The following is a 22,090-nucleotide window of genomic DNA, read 5'->3' as shown; positions in this document are numbered from 1 at the left end:
AATTTTAAACCAATCTAAATTCAAAAAGTCACGACTGTGTTTATGTTAAATTCCTAAATACATTTGAATAGCGTTAATTAATCAAAAATATCACAAATATGTACTTGCAAGACAGCAGACCTCTAACTTCATAAAGTAGCTTAGTATTTATAAAACAATAAAAGAATTGCCTATAATGTATTGTATTGTAGTATGAATTAAAAATTTACCGCGATGGCAAAAGATCACACGGTTCCAATAAATTACCGATTTTTGGACAACCACATTTGCAATCAATAGATGTATTTTTATGTAATAGATATATCCCAATACAAAGGTTGCAATAAATGATGCATATAATTTACCAGTAAATTAAGCCGTTATAATTTGGCGACAAATCGATAGTCATAATTTGCTGGCAAATTTGGAATTTCGTTTCTTTAACGAATCTTCACCAGAATGTTTTTAAATTAGTTATTACTATGTATAAAGCAAATATTTTCATGATCTATTTCCATACAATTCTTCCTATATAATGTCGAACTTTCCGGGCATGTAGAAAGACTTGAGGGTAAAAATTCGAGTATTACCGGCGGATAGGGAAGTTCCAGAACTAATTCTTAACCGCACAACACTCAATAATAAAACTTACTAGCACGCTACTTTATTGTAAGTAATCCGCAGATTTCAGCACGAAAATCGCTGAAGCTGACTATCGAAGGAGATTCGTTCTTAAAAAAAATATTTTCAATATCCTAAATATAGATTATTTATCGTTTTAAAAAGTTTTTTCTAGTTTGTTAGCCAGTGCTTAGCAGCTTGCGAGCGAGTAAAAGGATCGTTCACATAAATCACAGAAACGAAATTCGTCGGGAGCAAGTCTCGCGCGGAAAAACGTTTAGATGAAAATTTTACTCACGGAAGCTGAGCGGTGAAAAAAGCGCGACCTTCCAGCAATCTGAACCTTCGAAAGCAAAGTTGGCCCTCTCGAGCGTTCACGGGATTGTCCCGGCAAATTTACCAGGTCGAACGCGTGGCGCGAGTATAGTTGCACGAGCCATACAACAGCGCGGAGATCGCGCAGCGGCGAACAAGGGACTGGATTGGTAGCGCGCGCAGAACCGGAGCCCGAGGGTAGCGAAAGCTGCGGAGGCGCATATGTTATCTGCGCCCCCTACCTCCCGTGGAATGCCTATACGGCGGGTAGGCGTTCTACAATTCGGTTGCTGGTGTGGCTACACGGAGCGCCACACCAATCGCGAGCATTCCCATTCTCCCTCTCTGCCCTTTGCCCGGGGACGCGCCGTGGTTCACCGATTCCTCGGCAAATTTTTGGAACCGACCGCGAACGATCGTCCGACTTGTTCTTTTTCGTTTGTTTGTCAATATAGCGAATGGCAACTGTCAACTTCCTACGCATGGCCGATCGATCGAAATCGTTATTATCGAAGTCGCACCTCCTTATTGTGTGGCACCGCGTAAATCGAAATGACGACTGAACATCAAACTTAGCGAGTTAAATTGTTTATCGGTAAGCAGCTGCATAGAAGATTAGAAAACGATTAGTTCATACCCGATGATAATAAAAACGTGTAGATGATTTTTCATAAATTTATTACAGCCACCTATCTATCAAGCATACTAAAGTCGGGCTCCGCTATAAATTTTCATATTTTATGTGTTATGAAAACAAAATTACTTTCACAGCATGAATCAGTCTGAGTATCGCTCACCTCAATACTTTAATTTGCCATCGAAAGGCAGGGCTTTTATATATTTCTCGATGGAATTGCAAGCTTGCGAACTTGCAAACGTGAAAGTTGTTTATGAATTCTACAGTCTGTATTGACATATTTTAACTATCTAAAATCATTTATAAAAATTATTTGACAATCTCCCATCAATAATTTGAAATCGATCGACAACCGCGTTGAAAAAACACGTGAATTTGTAGAAAGTTCCGATGTTTTTAAGTCTACATGTTCAAAATAACAGCAAAATAGCAAACACGAATAGGGTGATTTTAACGAATTAGTTTTTCTTTTTTTATGGAAATCTTTTTTCTCGCAACTTGTAGCATTTTTCACTATAAATATTTAGAAAAACATATGAAATAAAAAAATATATCATTAATTTTATGTTTTAGTTGTAGCTATGAAAAGCTCGCGATCCGCCATTTTCTCGAACACATTGTGGGACCTGATAATTTGCTCTGAAACAAAATTTCGCGCGAAAGCTTTAAATATTTAAATGGCCGAGTAATATTTTTCAGTGAGGAAGTAGTTCTTATTTTCTTTGAATGATTATTTCCTTTTCTCAAACTCCAAGATTTATTATCTTTCATAACGAAACGATGAAATGTATAGGCATATTGCATTATGCACGTGCTCTGTGAAAGATTGTCCTGTATACACTATTTACACTAGACGTTACTTTAAGCTCTTTATTCAATAATTAATTGGTTGTCAAAGTAAAAACTAATTCGAGTTAATGTTTATTGGTTCGTTAGCTAGGAAATGATTGGAAAATTTTTAACGTATTTTTGAAACGATTCATAATAAAAATAGCTTGATGACTGAGCGTACAAAAACGAAGACACTTGTGATTTACAAAGTTTTAGAAAAATAATTAAAGATAACATAGAATGACATCGATAATTTGTCGGTAAATTTTTGGACATAATTTACCGGCAAAGATGGGGATAGTAATTTATCAGCATTCAACGGGACGACTTATAATCTGTTTTCGGATAATTCGATGGTTGAATAATTTTTGAAAATGGCGAATTTTTAGATACGTTCTTATTTTGAAATATTCATAGGATCATGGACTATCACAGTGTCGTTTGCGCATATATTAACATCTTAATATATTCTTTAAACAAAACATTAAACTAACAAATAGTCAGAAAAACTAAGACGTTTCAACTAATTATTTTTATAGCTAACCACTTGCAACGCATGGCGTTGAAAAAATGTTTGATGTAGTCACGTACTTATGAAAAATACGTGATGTCAGGTATCGTTTGAGAGTACTAAACATAATCTTTCACGATTTAAGCGGAAAATTGCCACACAACTATTACCGTAATACCCATATAATTGTTAACTCGGACGTTATCAAAGGTAACAAGGTTTACTATTGCAAAGTAAAAAATTGTAATACTTCATACAATTATAATTATAATATGATGGAGTTACAATGGATAATAATTTTTTTTTCAGACAAAACGAAATTTGAAAATCGTGAAGCGACGGTCGAAAGATCAACAATGCGAGGCAGTCGCGTGCCAGTCGTGTGCCAAGAAAGTGTTTGCGCATGCGCGGCTATCTGGCAGATCGCTTATATCAAATTTTTTTAAATTAAAAAAAAGATATTTATCAAGCATTATACGAACTATCTTGATTGAAGAACTCGTAACTTTTATTATGGTTGAATAATGACAGTTTTTTGTTTCCAGAATGGAACGTTTAAAATAAAAACATTTGCATAGCGCGAATAACAATGCAATATTTTACTTGCATAGCAAGTAAATCAGTAACCTAATAATTTTTTACATTTTCTATTAACTAGCATGACTTTCTAGAATTGCGCTTTTAGTGGAGATACACCTTTATTTGAAAAACATTTTATTTGAAAAACAATTAAGAACTTTGTTGCGCGTCCATCGTCGTCTACGCTCCCGCATCGAGTACTGCCGATTTGAAGGCATGGATCGATTTCAATCAAATTCCAAATAAACGCTATTTGGAAAAGTGTCAACAACTCAGATAATGATTGAAAGTAGACTCATGCAAATGATCGAAAAAGCTCGAGAGCGTATTTTTCAAGAAATACTGACTTCCACTATATATAATAGCTCGGAAGTCGAGATTATAAGGTGCAACCTATATAACAAATAATACCAGTACGTATCTTCCCACGGGTATACACGCAGGCAATTTGTGCATTTGCGAAAGACTGGATGTATTTGATTCAATAAAAATGCAATATAATCGTGTGCCCTATTCGATTGACCTCCGTAGTGTGAGACTTCCTTTTGAAATTACGTTCATCTCGCGTGTTATTCGATATATTGGTCTGGAAATGCTGTACGATTAGAAGGTGCTGCATCGAGACAAAGACAACAAAGGAAAGATCGCTGACGCTAAAACTACCAGCTGCAACTTTACGATCGGTCGTTACGTGATCGGCCACCTTACCGATTCTTTCTTCCGTGCGGCTGTTCGTTCATTCATACCTCTGTTTCACGCTCTTCGGTGAATATCGTGCTCGAGCATGGTGTATGCTTGGGTCGGGTAAAAAAAAAAGAGGCGAGCTTTTGAATGAAACAGCCATTTAATCAATAAAATTCGCACAACATTTTCCTCTAAGTGTAATAACACACTCATAATTTTTTTTTTCATTGTACAGTACCTACGCCACAAGATCACACCGATAGATTTTTTAACTTCTATTCTTCTTCTTACGTGCTAAAAAAGGAAATTCTATTGGTTTGTTTAAAGAACCTTATAGTTCTGTTATAAATGGAAATGAATATGCAAGTAATTCACAAAATGAATTGAAATTGAATTACAGCGAGTACGTGCACACGTCTTGTGTTGGAAGTGTTGTTTATAAAAATTAAATTTTTTTATTATAAATATTCAATTGCAACAACATTATTTTTACTTTGCCTGTACCAGAGAAGAAAACGATTAACAATTTCCGTTATAGCTTTATTTCTGAATACTCAGAAGTGCATTTACGTGATGAACAATCCACCGTTGAATACCCAGAGTTGCTAACTTCGAACTTAGTTGAATAGTCGTCGTATAAGAAAGCTTTTAAACTTTTCTTTTGTTTGTGGAAATTTAATTTTAGCATAGAATTTTTCGATAAAACGTCAGTCTTGTTTTGTGTTTTCTACTTGAGAATGTTTCAACTGAAATTAAATGCACTTGATTGAAGGCATACATAGTTTTTTTTTTACAACTTGCATATGAAGAACTGTGTAAATCTGTTTGCAATTGAATTAATAACTTTGATTTTTTTTATTTAGGCTAAATTGTATTATTTATTTAGATCAGTGTTCAAATCTTAATCGATGGAGGTATAAATTTTAAAATTGTATGCAAAAAATACCAATTTCCATTGTTTAATTAAAAAATATGGATATACTATATGTTATTGACTTTTTTATAACGTTTATATGGCGATTTTTTATATTTGTACACCGACATGTAAGTTTAAAATCAATTTTAGCTTTGAAAGAATTACTTAGCAAATCAATAATTTTATAAACCGGATTTCTTAAATCTGTGTTTTGTTGAAATATTTGATTTCACGTCATTTACCAAATGACTATGGTGTAATTATTTATATCATATATACACACATAGATATAAATTATTCCTTTTCATGTTCCAAACATTTCATTTATTTTCGTTTTTCTTTTAGTTATGTGTGCTACAATTTAGCATTTATAAATTCATGTGTTATGTTGAAATTTAAGCAATTAATTTCTAACTTCATTGGAAGAAAGCAAAGCACAAGTGGTCAGTAAGAAGACCAATCTTATATTACTTAAGTGGAATAAAACGATCTGTAATACCGATCACTTACATAGATTCTAACACATTTATTTTCATAGTTACATCAAGATTTGTACGAAAAAAACTACATATTTGTCTCTATTTTATAAAATTTTGTATAACAAATTTCGCAATAACCTCAATAAATGCAATGCGAATAGAACGCATAAAAATATAGTTGTTCATACAAATCTTCTCTATTATATATACAAATTCAATATGGACAAAAACACGTTAACTTATACAGTTTATGTAATAAAAATATTCATTTTATTTTCACAAAACTCATGTACCAGTGCAAAATATTTTTGCAATGCTATCTCACTTTAATTAGATATACTTAATTTTCCTGAGCAGGAACAGTATTACATTCGTTTTAACAATCACACCATAAAAATCCTTTAACCAAAAAATTTATTAAAAAAAAAGAATAAAGAACATTATTACATTTATTTCACAGAAAAATAATGCATAACCTAAAAAGGTATAATTGTTCAAAATTTTATAGTAATAGTAAAAATTGCATTCATTTCGAACGCACTTTTGGTCTGCTTGATAGCCCCATAAATGAAAATTTTTCTGAAATCTAGTCATTACTCATTCGTATATTACCTGCAACGTCATTAATTTGCTTAAGCTTATTAATTGTTCATGCTATAAACAGGTAATGAATGACTTCTGTCTGTAGATTTCAAAAACATTTTCCTAGCCAGCGTTTATATATATATATATATATATATATATGAGCATATAAAAAGAAAATATCCGCACGAAATCGCAACACTTGAATGAAGAATCGTAATATTAGCACTCAGCATACTTATGTACTTCTCAACTCACTCAACAGACGTTATTTTTTTGTTTTCTTGCTTTTGTCATTTTTTCTTTCATTTGCTTTACATTTGAATAACGTGCAGCAGCGTAACATTCAGTTGAACAATCACTAATTTGCTCATAATCGATACTTCGATAATTTCGTATAACAACAATGTGCGCGCCGTGTTCATTAAAAATGTTATTCTGCTCGCGATTTTACGCGGTCATTCGGTTTTGGCTTTTGAATCATTATCCTGTGTGCTGCCCTCTTCTTCTTCGTCCGAATAATTTGTATGAGCCTCGCCGGGTTTCAGCAGTTTGCCAACGTAATCGTATCTCTCTGAAATAGAAATGTAAATTACTCTTAGGGAAAATTTCCGAGCCAAATTTAACATTTCATATTCGGTTTATTTACATCAGGAAAAAAATTCCATTTGCATGTAAATTAGAAATTTTAGAAATTCACTGATTTCTTTTCTTTAAAATTTAAAAATATTGATCATACAAAGTGTACACTAAGAAAAACATTATTGTGTTAGACTTTACATAAAGAAGCATTGAAAATAAATATTTCCTTCCAAAATTCTTTTCAAAAGCAAACTGTCCAGAGGACAGAATGTTGGAAGCATTGTTACATTAACCTTGAACGTTGATCTCATGTATTAAAGATTATTCAAGAATCATCAAAATCAGCAAGCTACTTCATTTACTTGGATCTAGCCTGGATAAGAATCAGTCACAGGGAACGGAATAATTAAAATTGAAATGATAACCAATTAATATCTAGATAGTATATAAAAAAATAGTTGAACCGTCTAGATTAATATCTAGGTAGTATATGAAGAAAATAGTTAAACTATCTATCACGCTTAATATGCCAAATTTATAGAACGAGTCATGAGAAAGATCATTTACCTTTGAATTGTTCCTCCCATTCTTTAACAGAGTTCATTTCTGCTGTGTCTAAATCACTGAGATCATCATATTCATCCTTGCCAGGAACAACAGAAAATGTAGCTAAGCCTCGGCTAGCATCTCGTCCACCAAAAGCAGCATAAGGTCCACCTGTTAAATTAATTTATTATAAGTAGAAATAAATGTAAATGATACTTTCATAATTCTCATTCAATCAATAAAATTCCCATGCACAAACATTTAATGATAATAATTAAGTTTAAGCTGTGGACAAAATGTACTGCGACACAGTATTTAATATTTTTTAATTTGCTAATGAATGTACAAATTAAAGAAGTTATTAAAAATATTCAGTTTTAACAAATCAAAGGGAAAGTAGCAATCAAAAATTTTATTTATAAAATATTTTCGATAATATTAAAAATAACTGAAAACTATAAATAGAATCGATTCTCAGTTAACACAAGAGTGAAAGAATTCTTATAGGCAAAAAAATGTAGCAATAGTGAGAAAATTCCACTAACATACACCATTAATAAAAAACTTAGTTCCATCGTTGCTATTGCAACATTGGAAAGAAAATTCAATAGTATTACTAAGAGAAACGTTGGTCGCTTATATAAAACAATCCAGTAGTGACAGTAAAAAAATCGTCTGAAGAAAATCTTAAAACAGTTGGAACAACCAGCCGGACTAATTAGAGTCGGATAGGAAGAAAAAGGCTCAAGGCGTGCATAAAAAATGCCTAGTAAGCAGAAAAAGAACGAAAACGATACACTTGTAAATAACGTACCAGGTCCATAGAATCTAGCTCCTTTGGTGACGTCGTACACATTGCCATTGACGGCGACGAGGATTCGGCCATCAGTTTGAGTGCCATCGTACTCCTTGAGTTCTTCGACTGTGAAGTCCCGGCGGATTTTTGGCAGCTCTTTGATTTGGAATGGTGGCTCGTGTACCTTCGTTCGGCTCTTGAAAATTTTGTAGACAAGGAGTGCAATGATAGCGACGAGCGCGAGGTTTACAGGGCTACTTATGACCTCGCTAACGAAGTTCCCGAGGAAGCTATCACCGCTCTCCGTGCCGCCGGTTTCCGACTTTGTACTTTCGGCCATTTTGTGTTATCGTTATTCTCTCGTGCTCTCCGTCTCTGCTCTGTCGCACCGCCGCCACACCTGTTATAAATCCGTGCACTCTCCAGTCAGAATTTCAATTGTTCCGAACGAGGCGACCAATGTGTTGCGCGCACCGTCGACGACCAAGACTGACACTTTTTTGAAGGTTAGATTTGTACCGCGACTACGACGATGCTACCTAGTACACGTCAACGCGCTCACTATAACTCAGACTGACTATTAGGCAATGTTGTGAGAGCATTAATGCTTTGTATTCGTCTCTCTTCCTTCCGTCGGTACTGGTCGGCAGTGGCCACACTGCCGCCACGCATACAACAGCTGCATAGAACGAAGTGAGAAAGAGGTGCGCCACCACCAATCTACTATACTATATATCTATATCGACAGTCTGTCTACTTAGCTACTTTGCTGGGGCTTTGTATCAACTGATTAGCCGAGTGTAATGGCACTTTTCATATTTACCTTTCTTTTATTCGGCATATTTGCTTTTTCCTAAGAGGGGCAATTGATATCGAAGATGCGATAGTGGTTGTAATAATTTTACATATAAATGCGTGAAATTTCAGTAACATTCCTATCCAAGCAGCTGGTTACCGGATTGATTATAACAACTAATTTTTTAATACACGTAATATACGCGGAAGGAAAGCAAAACTACTTCTTTTTCGTTTAAACTATTTGAAATGTAACATCCGAATTTTCAATTTTGTTGATATTATTTGTTTATCATTTGTTTCGCTCGAAAATTAACCGAGTGAAGAACGATTTGGAGCTTCTTTTATCTAGTACAACGTATTATCGTAGTTAATGAACTGTATTTGAAAATCAACACGTTATCTACGGTTTCGTATTAAAATGAGTTCACTCACCTGGTTTTCTCTCTCAGTTGAGAATGAATATTACGCCTAATTACGCTGATATGCCCTCGTTAAAAGTGCATTTCGAGTGGCCGTTCAATATTACTGGCAAGATTAGAAGCAAAAATGAAAAAGTTGCGATAAACTCCAATATAGCTGATAAGATGGTTGAAGACCGGTTATCTATATTTTCTTTTCGTATACTGGCTGAGAATATTTTTCGTCTTCGTTTTACGACAGTAAGAGTGACAATGCGCGATCGTTCGAAGATTACTCGTAGGTTTATAGTTACATCATCACCTGATTCGGCTTGTGCATTTTTATGCGACGGCAATTTTGCGTGAAATAAACCATGTAACGCAATCTGAAATTGTCGATGTACTGATGTTCTACAGTGCAGTGAATCTCGCGTGCAATGATATTTGGGTCACCGAATCTCAATGCACACAGGAAGGTAACGTACTCATTACACTGTGAAATGCCATTTGGCTAATCGTAAACCAGTTTCATCACGACACATCTTTGTTAATAATTAAAATCCTACTCATTTTAAACCAGCTACTAGCCACCGGTGAAAATTGAAACACGGTCATGATGCATATCGAAATTTAATTGAAAGTCGACAAAATTGATCGTCAAGGAAAAAATTTCACAGCCCAACGTTGCGCACAGAGAGTCAAGTCGCATAAATGTATTAATTGTAATTGATAAGCGTTATCAAAGTGCTGCGACTGATAGCCCACGGCGCAGTATAACGACGTTTTGAAGCTTCTAGAGAGTGAAATTGTGAGTTGCTGGAGAGAACAAGTCACCGAGGATGACTCATCCAAATTTTTTTTTCTAGCTTTGTCTCTCTCTCTATATATATCTTCTGTCATATATTGGTAGATTCACAAGATATATGTACGTGGCACTGCGCTGCCGTAATTGATAACGCAAATGACCCACATTATATTCTATACGAGCTTGTGGACAGGTTTATTTACATACACATACATGCTTATTATATAATACAATAATTTCAACCAAGTGCCACTAGTAATACTTCACCAAAGAATTGGTTTAGACAATTTATTTTAATGTTTTATGGCATATTGCGAAACACTCAATTTCCTTACTCATCGCGATCCGATTTAATCTGCTGCGTTCATTTAAGATTTAAGATCACGTACAAAAGAGAAAGTATGGTTCCTTAGTGAATTATCCAGAGAAAGTTGAATTGATTTTTTTGACATAACAACAGAATTTATAAAAATGAAAAGACGATGATTCTTATGTAATAAGACAATTTTTATTGAATACAGTTAGCAGCTCCATTTTCTAAATCTTGAATAATATTATACACCTACATGTGGTCAAGTAGAATTACAATGGAATACGATGACGAGAGGCTTTTACACATTAATACTGACTTTTTAGTAACTTACGATTTATCCATGATGTAATGAGGTTATTGATGTAACAAAATAACAGTTTAAAAGATAAAGGAGTCCTAAACGTAAATAAAAAGAAAAATTACTTTCTAAGTAATACTAACAATAATCAGTCTATCGAAATTCAAAGTACGTGAGATCATGTTCGAATACATGTGAGTATATTCTATTTTAATTTTCAAGCCACAATACATGTTATAAAGTTACTAAATAAAATTAATAAATAAAATTACTAAACACTATAACAACTAGTCACGCTGATTTGGACGGAATCGTTATATTCAAAATCGAGTCCCAATAAATCTGCTTCCTCGATTTCGTTGACATGGTAATAATCAGTGTGCAAAGCACGCTAATTGAGATTTGACCATTAGGTTTCAATCTTGGTGTCGTGTAGATATAGATATGGACGAATATCCAAATTGTTCGGTACATTATTTGGATCAACGTGTTCCGAACATATTGGGCACGTTTTATCGGTTTCGAGTATTCTGAAAATAATGTTTATAGTGTTCAAAGACGTGATTCATATGAAAGATTTTGTAAATATACTTTTCATTGCACTTACTTTATAAATTCACTTCTAATAGCTGGAAAATCACATTGGGGGCAAGCAGTAAAATCGTTGTCTATAATATGCCGACCCTACACAGCACCAATTACATTAAACGAATTCAACATTGAAAATAACATATTCAATGTTTGCTTTTTCAAATTACTTACAGTCGCTATGCAAAAGGGTATAGTATGTTTGCATTTATCGCAATTAACTTCAGTCTCAAGCAAGCGACTTTTACAATATGGGCAGCCAGTAAGCGGTTCATCCTCTTCTCTTTCTTTATTACGAGGTGGTTTTCTCACAATGGCCTCGATCTTTTTGCTATACTTTGGGTCGATTTGAGATCTGTATTCCGGACGCATGAGCATAGCAGCATAATTGAAAGCTGCCGACTTGAGACCTCCTCTATGACACTCAATTACAGTAGAAGTTAAAATAGGTACGACGTCTGCAAAGATATTAACCATTAAGTTTTTGGCAAGATTTTAATTGCAATTAATAGGTTGTCTATCAAACTTACGAGAAGGAAATTTAGAAATGTTATTTGCAACTCGTATTAACATTCTTGCAGCTTTCAAATGATCATTCCTTTTGACATGCAACCGCACTAATATATAAGAGTGCAGTAATCTCATATTGGTTTGCATTTCCAATGGCACATTGATCTTATTTCTTTTTAACTCTTGATACATACCGAAAAGGACATCATGAGCATTTCTATAGTTTCCTGCAAGAACGAATCTAAAATTAATATCTCCGTAGCTTTCAATTTAACTTTTGTATTTACCATTTATTTGTTCTTCATTGGCGATAATGATCGCAGTTTTCGATGCCTCACGATATTGTTTTCGGGCCATGTACAAACGGAATAAATATTTTGGATCCTAAAATAAATTAAAAATATTGATACCCGATGTATGGATATGAGGACATATCAATATGCCGATTCCACTTACTTTTGGAATGCCATCTGCACCTAATAAAAAGTTGATAAGCTGGTTAGCTAATTTTTCATCTCTTGAAGTAGCAACTGTGTCAATAGCCAAGCTTAATGCTTCATCATCATCTGTTAGTATTTGAGCAGCTTTTAACAAATGTTTCAAGGCCTAAATAAAATTATGAAAAAATTATAAATAGTATTTATATTGACTAAAAAATTCTTAAAATTCAAATGTTACTTTGTGAAATTCTTTGGCGTAAAAATAATATTTGCCTGCTAGCAAACTGTTCTTTTGAGATTCAAAATGTATAGCAAGACTTCTGAAATCCTCTTTTCTAACGCTACCATCGTTCAAAGTATTCGCTAAAATTTCACCGTATAATTCCATCTTACTGTGTTGATTGGCAAGCTGGAAAGCCTCATCGTGGCAATTAGACAATATCAGGAACTTGATAGCTGAGTTGTAATCGTTCATTTTCTGAAAAAATCTTGCAACCATCTTTGTTCCTTCTATACTTTTAGTTTGTTGAACAATCTCAACACTGCGAGCTACACATAAAACATTACAGTTAAAGTAGTGAATAGAAGAGTACTTGCGCTTTTAATAATAAGCAATTTTCTATCTTACCAGGATTGTTCAAATGCTCCAAATTAATTCTAATAATGTTATCATAGTCTTTGGCTGCCTCATAAGCTCTTGCCGCTTCTTCATACTTCCCTTCAGTTTCTTTAGCTATGGCATACTGGATATTAATTTTAGGAGATGATATTTGCGGCAAGAGTTGGCCAACTTTATGCCAATTTTTTAGTTTGATATATGCCGATGCTGCTTTATCGAAATATTCAGCTTTTTCATACAACACAGCAGCCTCGTTGAATTGCTATTTCCAATTATATTAATTACAATCTATCATGTAAGATCACTTACAAAATTCAAATACCTTCATATTCTCAAGAATCTCGGCACACTCCTTTTTCAATAATCTCGGCTTATCTTTTTCCGAAGCAATGGTAACGCCTTTACGGCTATCTCCGCATCTGATAGAAGTGCGTGCGATGCCAGCTTCACACTGAATTTTATGACTAGGATTCTTCTCCAACATCTCTTCGGTAGTTTCCTTTAATGCTCGTTCGTAGTTTACCAAAGCTTGAGGATAGTTTCCACTACAATCGAAAATATATAGAGTTCGAAATTACGTAAAATGGTTTGATTCAGTTTTTACACATACGTCAATTCTAATTGTTGCGCGTATTCTCTGGCAATAAATGGTATTTCGTCAGGCTTCAGTGTTTGTGCGAGTTTCAAAGCTGCTACCCACTGCATTAGGTCTCTTCTTAAGTACAGAGCTTCAACCGGTTGAGAAGATTTCAAGAAATGCTTCTCGGCTTCGTCATATTTGCCCAAAAGAGTACAAACGTGACCACAAAGCAGTTCAAACTCACTGATGTCTTCTAATTTCTGTATAGCCCAGACCATTGGAACGTCTTCAATTTCTCGGTATGCCCTCACCGCTGTATGATTAAAGAAAACAAAATTAATTTTACCTTAAGATCGACAAGTCTGATAAAAAATGAAAAATTTTAATGCTTGCCCATTTTCAAATTTAAGTGTTTCAGTGAATTATCTCCTAATTTTAACCATTCATTTCTATCGCCTAATCTTTTGCAAGTGTCCCAAGCTTTCTGAAATCTGATTTATTGATATGGCATAGTTATTTAGTTTGTTGTAAGATTGCAAGCGAATCAATAAATTACCTTCCACAAAGTATTTGTTTATCGAGAATCTCAACTAATTTTTTAGTTTCAACTATGTTACCGATTTCTTCGTGTGATGATAAAGTGACTTGAATTAACTTACTCCCCGACGAGCTCAATGTCATTTCACCGGAGTACATTAGAGCAGGAACTGTATCTGAAGGCAACTTGGTATCACTGATCCTAATTATCTTCGTACCTAATTAAAATGTTTTATTATTAAATGACAACATCGCCAAATTGAGTGAAAATATATGAAACGTACCATCAATGTGATATCGTATGAATGCGTACGTTGTAATTATATTACTATTATACGCAGCAAATATATTACGTTCCAATAAATTCTGATCCCAAACAACGCCTTCCGCAGAATCAGGACTATCAGGTGCTTGGAACACAGTTTCATTGAGGGGATCATATACAAAGATATCTCGCTTATTGTCAATGAAACAAGCTTCAGATCCATTCGCATCTAAGTATACTTGTTTGATACCGCATGTATGAGAATACCTAACAGCTTGTTTAAACTCTTCCAGGTAAAAATATACAAGGTTACCCATCTAAAACAAAATTAAACTGCTATTTCAAAGTGTTTTGTAGAATTAAAAAAATTGTTTTTGTAGAAACGACTTACATCGTCTCCGTATATCAAAAAATCGGCAGAAATTGCATGACACATTATTCTAGAACTTAAGGCACTTTGGTCTGGGAAAATTTTAGTATCCTTTCTTTCTTTTATTAAAGTCGGATCACTTTTAATCTAATGAAAAATTACAAAATAATATATACCATTAATCTGGTTTCATTAAATGTTACAAAAAAATACTCACCGTATGTAACTGTAATTTTCCATCAAATAATACAGAAGCGTATATTTCATTTAAAAACATCGACTCTACAGACGCTAAATAATCTCGCTCAAAGTGAGTCATTGAAGAGTTACTATTTTGACTTATAGACAAGTTCCAAAATAAAGCTCTATTATTCAATGCAACCGCTACATGCAGTGGACCAACTGCTATTATCGAGGGTTCTATGATTGTATTTACGATTTGAGGCGAAGGTTTAACCTGAAAAATATTAAATAACTGCATTAAGTTTTATAAATTAATGATCGTAAACAAATATGTAGCTCAATTATACTTTATCTAGAGTATACAAATAAACTGCAACTTCAGATAAACTGATTAGTACTGCTATTCTATTTCCACAGACGCTAGTTAACTTTGGAATTTGTGCTAAATAAATCAAGATGTTTGCACTATGAGTAACAGTTGCAAGCATTGACCCATCGGCTGACCAGGATACCGCACTGACTCCAGTTTCGCCAGTTACAGTAATAACTTTTTCCGTTTCCTCGATATTTTGTATGCTGTGTATTTTCAAATTATTATCACCGCAGGTTACAACTTTACCAGTCGTATGATTAATTGCAAGGTCGTTTAGCGAATCTCTATGATTTTTCACTTGAAAAAGCTCTTGGCCGACTTCTTTGATATGAGTTGAAATGGCCGTGATATAACCTGCCTCGAATCCAAGCAAAATATAGCCATCTCCATACCTGTAAAATTATAAGAATTAAATTTACATTAAATCGCAAAGTTTTTTCTAGAATATTTATAGCATGTGTCATTTAACAATCTATATCAAGTGATAATACATTTACCATTTGTAAGATACTATGGGGCCATATCTTTTTTGAAATGTCAATTCAATAGGATTTTCTGGATCTAGAATATTATACAGGTAAAGGGTAGTTTTGCTAACAATAAGTGAAACCTAGATATAAATAAAAATTAATAGAGCAATTCACAAGTTTTACATTGAAAAAATAAAATATTATTTAGGCTTGCTTCATTTTTCTTAAAAATATTAAAGTTACTAACTGTGTGTTCACCACCAGGTCTCTGATCCATTTTCATTTCACTAAATTGTATATCTGTTGGATCACCATGAAGTTCTATTTCTCTACGAGTATCTCCATCACTTGTGCTAACTGATAAAATCCTATCTTCTCCAGCTAGAGCTAAAAGACCTTCAGCTGACCATGCACCACAAACAATTTTTTTTCTATGCTTTCCTAAAATTGGTATCCTCCTGAAACCAAGTTATATTGATTAATAATTTCTTACAACATTGAGCTTTAAAATTTTAATAATATGACATTTATCATACTTTGAATTAATGTGATCATAAATGACAAGATTCCCTTTTTGAGTCCCAATAGCTAACAAACAATTTTTCTTTGCCCACATCATGCACGTCAATCCATCTCTGACACCTGCATCTACTTGGGATCTCTTGCCAGTGGTTGCATTCCATAGCATAATGATCGATGAGCTATTTGTAACAGCAGCTAGAATATCTCCATCTGAATCCCATCCAAAACCTGTACACAAGCCAGCTAATTGCAAGCGTTCTCGCAACTCTCCTTGCCTATCTACGATTGCTACTGTGGAGTCACATCCTGTTGTGGCTAAGTGAGTGCTGTTGCCAGGACGCCAAGATACATAAACAGATCCAGGGCCATGAGGTTGATCTAACCGATAGAGAACCTATGAAAAATTAAAAATAATTTATATTTGTTTTTTAGTTAAAAATTAAATATTTTTAAAATAAAATTTATCAGAAGATGGTAATCTATAATAATAAAAATCTTATAAACCTTTAAAAGTCACGAATATTTTTTCAAAAATTCGGAATTATTTATATTATTTATGAATATAACACAAGGAACACAAGGACATTATAAATTCAAATTGTCTGCTAAATTTAATGATCAAACGCGTGCAAAGCGAAATTGTTATTGTTCGACATTATTTTCCCATCTTTTTTATCACGCAAATCTGTGTAATATGCATGGCAATTTTTACCAAACCTCCATTTCATAATCGATCAAACTGCTCGACAATAGTGTAATCGGATTTTGAAAACGAAAGCTTGCAGCGAAAACGAACAAAAGCAGATTTGCAGGTTATGTGCGCGTCGCGAATCGCGATCAGCGCAAGAGAAGAAAAAGAAAAGCGACAGTAACGTGAAAGCAAATAATAACAGCGCCTCGATTAAAAGTCCTGTGGGGATATTTAAAAATAAGCTACCTTATCAGAGGACATATCGCTGATGATGCTATCCCGGTTCGGGCGCCTTCGACGCCTGACGATCACTACATTCGCACTGTTGTTGGCTTGGGACAGCAGCGTGGCGGCCGTGGTGACGACACGGACAATCGAATCGCAGGCGCGTAAGGGCAGCCGGGTAACCAGCAACGGTCAGGAGTAACTCTCGCTTCAAGTGCTGATATAGATCAGGTCGATACATCGTCGATGACACGACGCATTTCACGATTGACGGTGAACGAGCGAGGCAATCGTGTGTCGCGTGCGAATGCGATTTCGTACATTTGTTTGGTCGATTTGCGGATTGCGATACCCTGGTGATCTCTCGCCGACGCTTTTGAATTTCACTTCGCCATAGAGCGTCGACAAGATGCATATAATCATAGCCTGATTAATTTTCTACATAGTATCCAAGATTCGGATGAGAGCTTTTTCCGTCAGCCGAAGCCAAAGCCGACATTTTTACAAAAGTGGTTTCAACGTTGTTTTCATCGTTCGATGCTTCGAGCGTCATTTAACGATAATACCGCATGAAACGTCGCGTAATAAAAGTTAATTAAGGCTTATCCGCAGTTGACTAATACGACTTGATTTTCCTTGAGTTCCTTTAACATGTGGAAAATATGTGTAATCGATGCGAGCCGATGCCGATATAAGTGTATCCCAGCAACTAATGGCAACGATATTAATGCGATATCGGCGATTCCGTTCACGTACGAACAAACTGCCTATATAATCAGGATCAACCGTTTTCGTGTGACGACATGGCTATCGGTAGTTGCGATGGCAACTTTAAGGGCGGAAGGGGGGGGGCGAACCCGTCGCAACTCTGCAGAAAAGCTTGAGAGGCGCTCACGCGCAAACAAACTTGACATTGTTCGCGCGTGGCAGAGTTGGTCGGCGATCGATCTTTGCGAGCACGCAGGTGACCTCCACGGTCACCGACGACTGCAAATTTTCGCGCGCCTGTCGCTGCCCTTTCTCCTGATAGCTTTTCCCCGTAGACTTTTCTCCCACGTCCCACGGGCGGACGGGTTTCGGCCGATCAGACGAAGCTGTTGCAAGTTCCAGTTGAATCGACGGAGTGGCTCTGGCTTGAGCGCAAAGAGACGCGCTAAAATATCGTTAATTTGTTTGAAGGTGTCGCGATACGCTCTTTATTGTTTTCTCATTTTCCAACTGTACGAGTACATGTACGAGTTTGTTCCTCGGGTGCAATTAGCTGTAGTCGTATTAATTACAGTAGGAACGCTCGAACTGGTAGTAGAGTACGTAATCAAATGAAATTGCGTAATGTAATTATCTCGCTGCTTTTCTACATTGTTCATATTAATCCAACACCAATTATGTGGAATATTCTGCGATATCGTTGATGGAACGACCATGGAAAGCGTTAGAGTCGTGGGAGTCGGAGAATCGCAAAACCGATATTCGCGATTCAACGATGAACACGCAAGTTTTTATTTTCTATTTCTGTCTATCTCGGCAATCGCGCGTACATGTATATAATCCGAATTTCTTTTCGTACTGCGGCACGCGCTCTACTCATATCTAACGCGCGTACGTTTCCATTAATGAAAACGCCTTTCGGCTTGGTGTATACAACGAAACCAGTTTCTTTTTCGATCCGAAAATAGAACACCGTTTAAAATTTTCCTGTTAGCAGCGCGTTGCGATTTCACTAATTGTTCAACGATCGTAGTACTGCTTGCTTTCGATAAAATTACAGGTATCGACTAGGGCGAACGGCTCGAGGAGCGCGGAGAGCCATTGTAGGTCGTGAACGGAAAGATTGTCGCGAAAGTCCGCGCGCGTTTGTCAAAAGCAATTCGCAATTAGCACATTCGGCTTTTCGGGTATACGCGACACGCCAACCTTGAGCATGGCTCATGCTCGTGAAATTAGCGCTATGTGGAATTGGCGAGCGCGGTTCGCGACTTTGGCAACGAACTGCGCCGAGAAGGTGCTGGCTCACCCGGAACGCTTTCTAGGTGCACTCAGCTCATTTGAGCTTGCAGACGAGACGGCGATAAAAATCGATGCATCCCGCGCAGGGACGTTGCTGCATTCAAACTAAAGACGAAACGAAAGAAGAATAAAAATCCTCGATGACTATCAGGAGCTGAAAGATATTCAGAAAATTCTGCGTGGAGAGGAAGAAGCGAAGGATCGATGTTGAGCATGCCGCATCGCGAGCGGCCTCGACTTCGCAAACGGAAAAGCAGCATCCTCCGCGGAGGCGACTCGGCGCAAAGCTCGCAAGCCCCCCTTCGCGCGAGGAGTCGAGAAGGCCTGCGGTGGTGGTCGCGGATCCGCGTCGTGCGCGCGCGCGCCCTGCGGCTCGAGCGGGGCGCATGCGTGGCCCTGCGGGGCAGTTGTCCGCTCGCACTCGGAGACGCGCACGTCAGAGTTGGCGTGTGTACCGCGCGGCGCGCATGTGCTCTCCTCGCCGCGGCTAGCTAGCAACCAGCAGAGGAGCGAGCGAGGCGCGCTAAGGCTGTGCGCTACTGGGTGCCCTTTTCCCGCTGCCAGCCCCGACCTCGAGGAGAAGCGAGCACCGGACGGCCGACGACCACCACGACGACCAGCACGCCCGGATCATGCGGCGCGTCGGCATCTTCTAGCGTCCGCCGCGAGCCCCAACGAGGCCTCTCGGTAAGCTTCTCGTTCGTCTCCGCGTGCGCGCGCGCGCGATAGAGGGAGGGAGAGAGAGAGAGACACACACACACACACGCGCGCGCGCACACGCACCTTCCTGTCGAGTGCGTTAGCTGGCTTCGCTCGCTCGCTCGCTTCGCTGTGCGGGCGCCGCTGTTCGGACGGCATCGGTCCACCGACGGCCAGTTCGGCGTTCCCGCTCGAGAGTCGTGGAACGACGACGATGGCAACCGTGCGTCATTCAATTTTTCAGCCAAACTCGCGGCCACGCGAATCTCCGACGCGCCACCGCAGCTCGACCTCAACTTTTATTTTCGGACGTTACTATAGTGCCGCGGCAAAAATCGAAGGCCGCGACCGCGCCGCTCGCGAGAGCTTTCGCGCCATGCTAATTGCTCGCACGCCGCGCTGCGGCTATGCATCGTTTCGGTATCGAGCCGAGGACGGTAATTTTCCAGAAACGCTCGCCGTCCGCGGCGATCGCGAGCGATTTGGGGGGCTCTCTTGATGCATCCGAGGCAGAGCGGCGCGACGGAGTAATGATTTCCAAGCTCGAGAAAGATCTCGAGGCTCGGGAGAGCGTTCCGCGCGACGCACGCCGCACGCCGCGATTGTGGAACAAGGCCGCGGGCAATTAGTCGACGATGCTCTTCCCATTTCGGCATCGTTCCGACGCGACAACGACGGCGCGCGCGAATTGCGCAACGATACGTCGTCGCTCTACAGACGCGTCGTACGCGACGGCACGCGCGCAACCCACATCGGCCAATCGTCGACGCCAATTGCGAGGTCATCGGCGCCCTCTCCGCGGCAGGACAACCGCCAGCGATTCTCGGGCGTGGAGAGCAGCCCCCTCCTCCCTTCCGAGTTGCACCGGAGAGTGACTCGTGGTCGCGGGCCGGAGGGCAAGCGGCGTGGCGTTGCACGACGGCGGACACGCGATTATCCGATATCTATAATTACGCGCCCCCGACTAATAATAAAGCGCAGTCGTCTCGCGCCTCCTTTTCGACGTCTTGGCCGCGCGCATGTGCGCGCTATTCCCCATATGTGTGTAGCGACGAACGAGCGCGGCTGCGTTAAATCCGACGACGGGGCAACCCGATCGGCCGATCGCTGCTTCCTCGTATACATGCGGCCACCTCGGCTCTCGTCGTCGCTCCGCGTGCGTGCTTTTTTTTTTTTTCTTTTTTTTCTTTTTTCATTTGTCGCGATCTGTCGCCCTTAGCGACTCGATCGAGGAGCGCGAAACGGTCCGAAATTTTTTTTCAGCGAATTTCTCGTTCGTTCTCGCTCGACGGCGCTTCCATCGTCAAAGCCCAGGCACGCCTTGACACGGCGAGCTGTTCGCTCGGAAAAACCCGTGACGGATTTTGCAAACGCTCGGATATTTTCGGACCCTCGGAAATGCCCCCGTTGTCGATGCCGCCCTCGACCTTCGCTCTCGCGCTCCAACGCGTCCAGCATCGCTGAATGAAAACTCGCTTTTCGCGCCGTTGCCGATAGCGTCGGCCGACACCGCGAGGATCTAGCTCGTTCTCGTCTCCGTTCGCTGGTGTATAACGCTCCAGAATCAATTCGCGCGATAGGGAACGCGCAGCCGCTGGCGTCGTAAAAACACGACCGACTCGGCGAGGCCTTGGCAGACTGCGATATTCGTGAAATTCAACGGACCAAATATTTTTACCGCTGTCGAGCTGCGAAATTACATTCGGAAAACGGTCTTGGCAAATGGCACGGAAAGACACGTAGACCTCGATTTTTTGGCTTTAGAACTACCTGTTGAGATTAATTTTGTCTTCGAGTTCAAGTTAATGAATCGAGTTTACGGAAGTTCTTACGAAGGATAAACTTAAGCTGTTAAATTCTGGAGTTGACCTGATCGCTCAATTTACAATGCCTCGTCAAAAGTGCGTCAAACCTCCGGGAGTCTCATCGCCCATAATCAATCCGCAGTCATCTAGGCACGAAAGAAAGCAAGGGAGAGAAAACGAAGGATCGACTTTTCCTAATAACGAATAACACCGTCGCCGCAGTTTGCTATATATATGTACAGGACGCATCGATTTCCAAGTTCAAGACCGTCGCTGGTAGGCTTATAGAAGAGTTTGGAGGCTCGCCAGCACTACGCTGCTCCTGGTTACGTAACTCGGCGCGCGTGGCCCTGACGAGATTTCGCGGCCGGGAGCTACTCCCCAGGGTCGCGGATGTCACCGCACTTCCCTCCCTCCCCTCGCCCCCCGCTCCACTTCATGACAATGTCAAGGGTGGTAAACGATTCGCATTGTTGATTTTTACGACCGGAGAACGTTTACGAGGAAATTTAATTGATGGCTCCGTTATTTTTCTC

At 38.5% G+C, this 22,090-nt stretch overlaps 2 protein-coding genes across 3 annotated transcripts; both read right to left on the bottom strand.

The window, feature by feature from the left end:
• Window positions 1–4,316: 4,316 nt before the first annotated feature.
• LOC131672487 (membrane-associated progesterone receptor component 1) lies at window positions 4,317–9,463 on the bottom strand. Of its 2 annotated transcripts, XM_058949739.1 has the most exons (4): window positions 9,289–9,463; window positions 8,077–8,458; window positions 7,284–7,433; window positions 4,317–6,708 (listed from the first exon to the last, which is right to left on the bottom strand). In XM_058949739.1, exons 2-4 carry the CDS (start codon window positions 8,396–8,398, stop codon window positions 6,593–6,595), a joined length of 588 nt encoding a protein of 195 aa, XP_058805722.1. In that variant the 5' UTR covers window positions 8,399–8,458; window positions 9,289–9,463; the 3' UTR covers window positions 4,317–6,592. The 2 variants fall into 2 exon arrangements, with proteins under 2 accessions (XP_058805722.1, XP_058805721.1); XM_058949738.1 differs by lacking the exon at window positions 9,289–9,463 and having other exon boundaries at window positions 8,077–9,165.
• A 1,125-nt stretch (window positions 9,464–10,588) lies between these two features.
• LOC131672488 (WD repeat-containing protein 19) lies at window positions 10,589–17,169 on the bottom strand. The gene is made up of 20 exons (XM_058949740.1): window positions 17,065–17,169; window positions 16,142–16,521; window positions 15,853–16,063; window positions 15,633–15,745; window positions 15,110–15,527; window positions 14,797–15,036; window positions 14,601–14,726; window positions 14,229–14,526; window positions 13,964–14,162; window positions 13,801–13,898; window positions 13,438–13,720; window positions 13,150–13,372; window positions 12,837–13,089; window positions 12,447–12,757; window positions 12,225–12,374; window positions 12,056–12,152; window positions 11,789–11,995; window positions 11,433–11,716; window positions 11,278–11,354; window positions 10,589–11,200 (listed from the first exon to the last, which is right to left on the bottom strand). The coding sequence occupies exons 1-20, from the start codon at window positions 17,077–17,079 to the stop codon at window positions 11,080–11,082; spliced, it is 4,104 nt and encodes a 1,367-aa protein (XP_058805723.1). The 5' UTR covers window positions 17,080–17,169; the 3' UTR covers window positions 10,589–11,079.
• Window positions 17,170–22,090: the final 4,921 nt, after the last annotated feature.

The sequence above is a fragment of the Phymastichus coffea genome, unplaced genomic scaffold (genome assembly GCF_024137745.1).
Source record: "Phymastichus coffea isolate CEN01 unplaced genomic scaffold, Cenicafe_Pcof_1.1 PCOF00152, whole genome shotgun sequence".
In the NCBI taxonomy this organism is placed as follows: Eukaryota; Metazoa; Arthropoda; class Insecta; order Hymenoptera; family Eulophidae; genus Phymastichus; species Phymastichus coffea.
Note: the sequence above shows the minus strand (reverse complement) of the source record. Positions and strands in the feature narration are given on the sequence as shown.

Excerpts from the sequence above, each read along its gene's own strand:
- LOC131672487 (XM_058949739.1), bottom strand. The coding sequence starts at position 8,398 with ATGGCCGAAAGTACAAAGTCGGAAACCGGCGGCACGGAGAGCGGTGAT. Across the intron at positions 7,434-8,076 it reads AGCTAGATTCTATGGACCTG|GTGGACCTTATGCTGCTTTT; the intron begins GTACGTTATTTA and ends TTAATTTAACAG. Across the intron at positions 6,709-7,283 it reads ATGGGAGGAACAATTCAAAG|AGAGATACGATTACGTTGGC; the intron begins GTAAATGATCTT and ends TTTCTATTTCAG.
- LOC131672488 (XM_058949740.1), bottom strand. Across the intron at positions 15,528-15,632 it reads CCCATAGTATCTTACAAATG|GTATGGAGATGGCTATATTT; the intron begins GTAAATGTATTA and ends ATAATTTTACAG. Across the intron at positions 14,727-14,796 it reads GAAAATTACAGTTACATACG|ATTAAAAGTGATCCGACTTT; the intron begins GTGAGTATTTTT and ends ATTTTTCATTAG.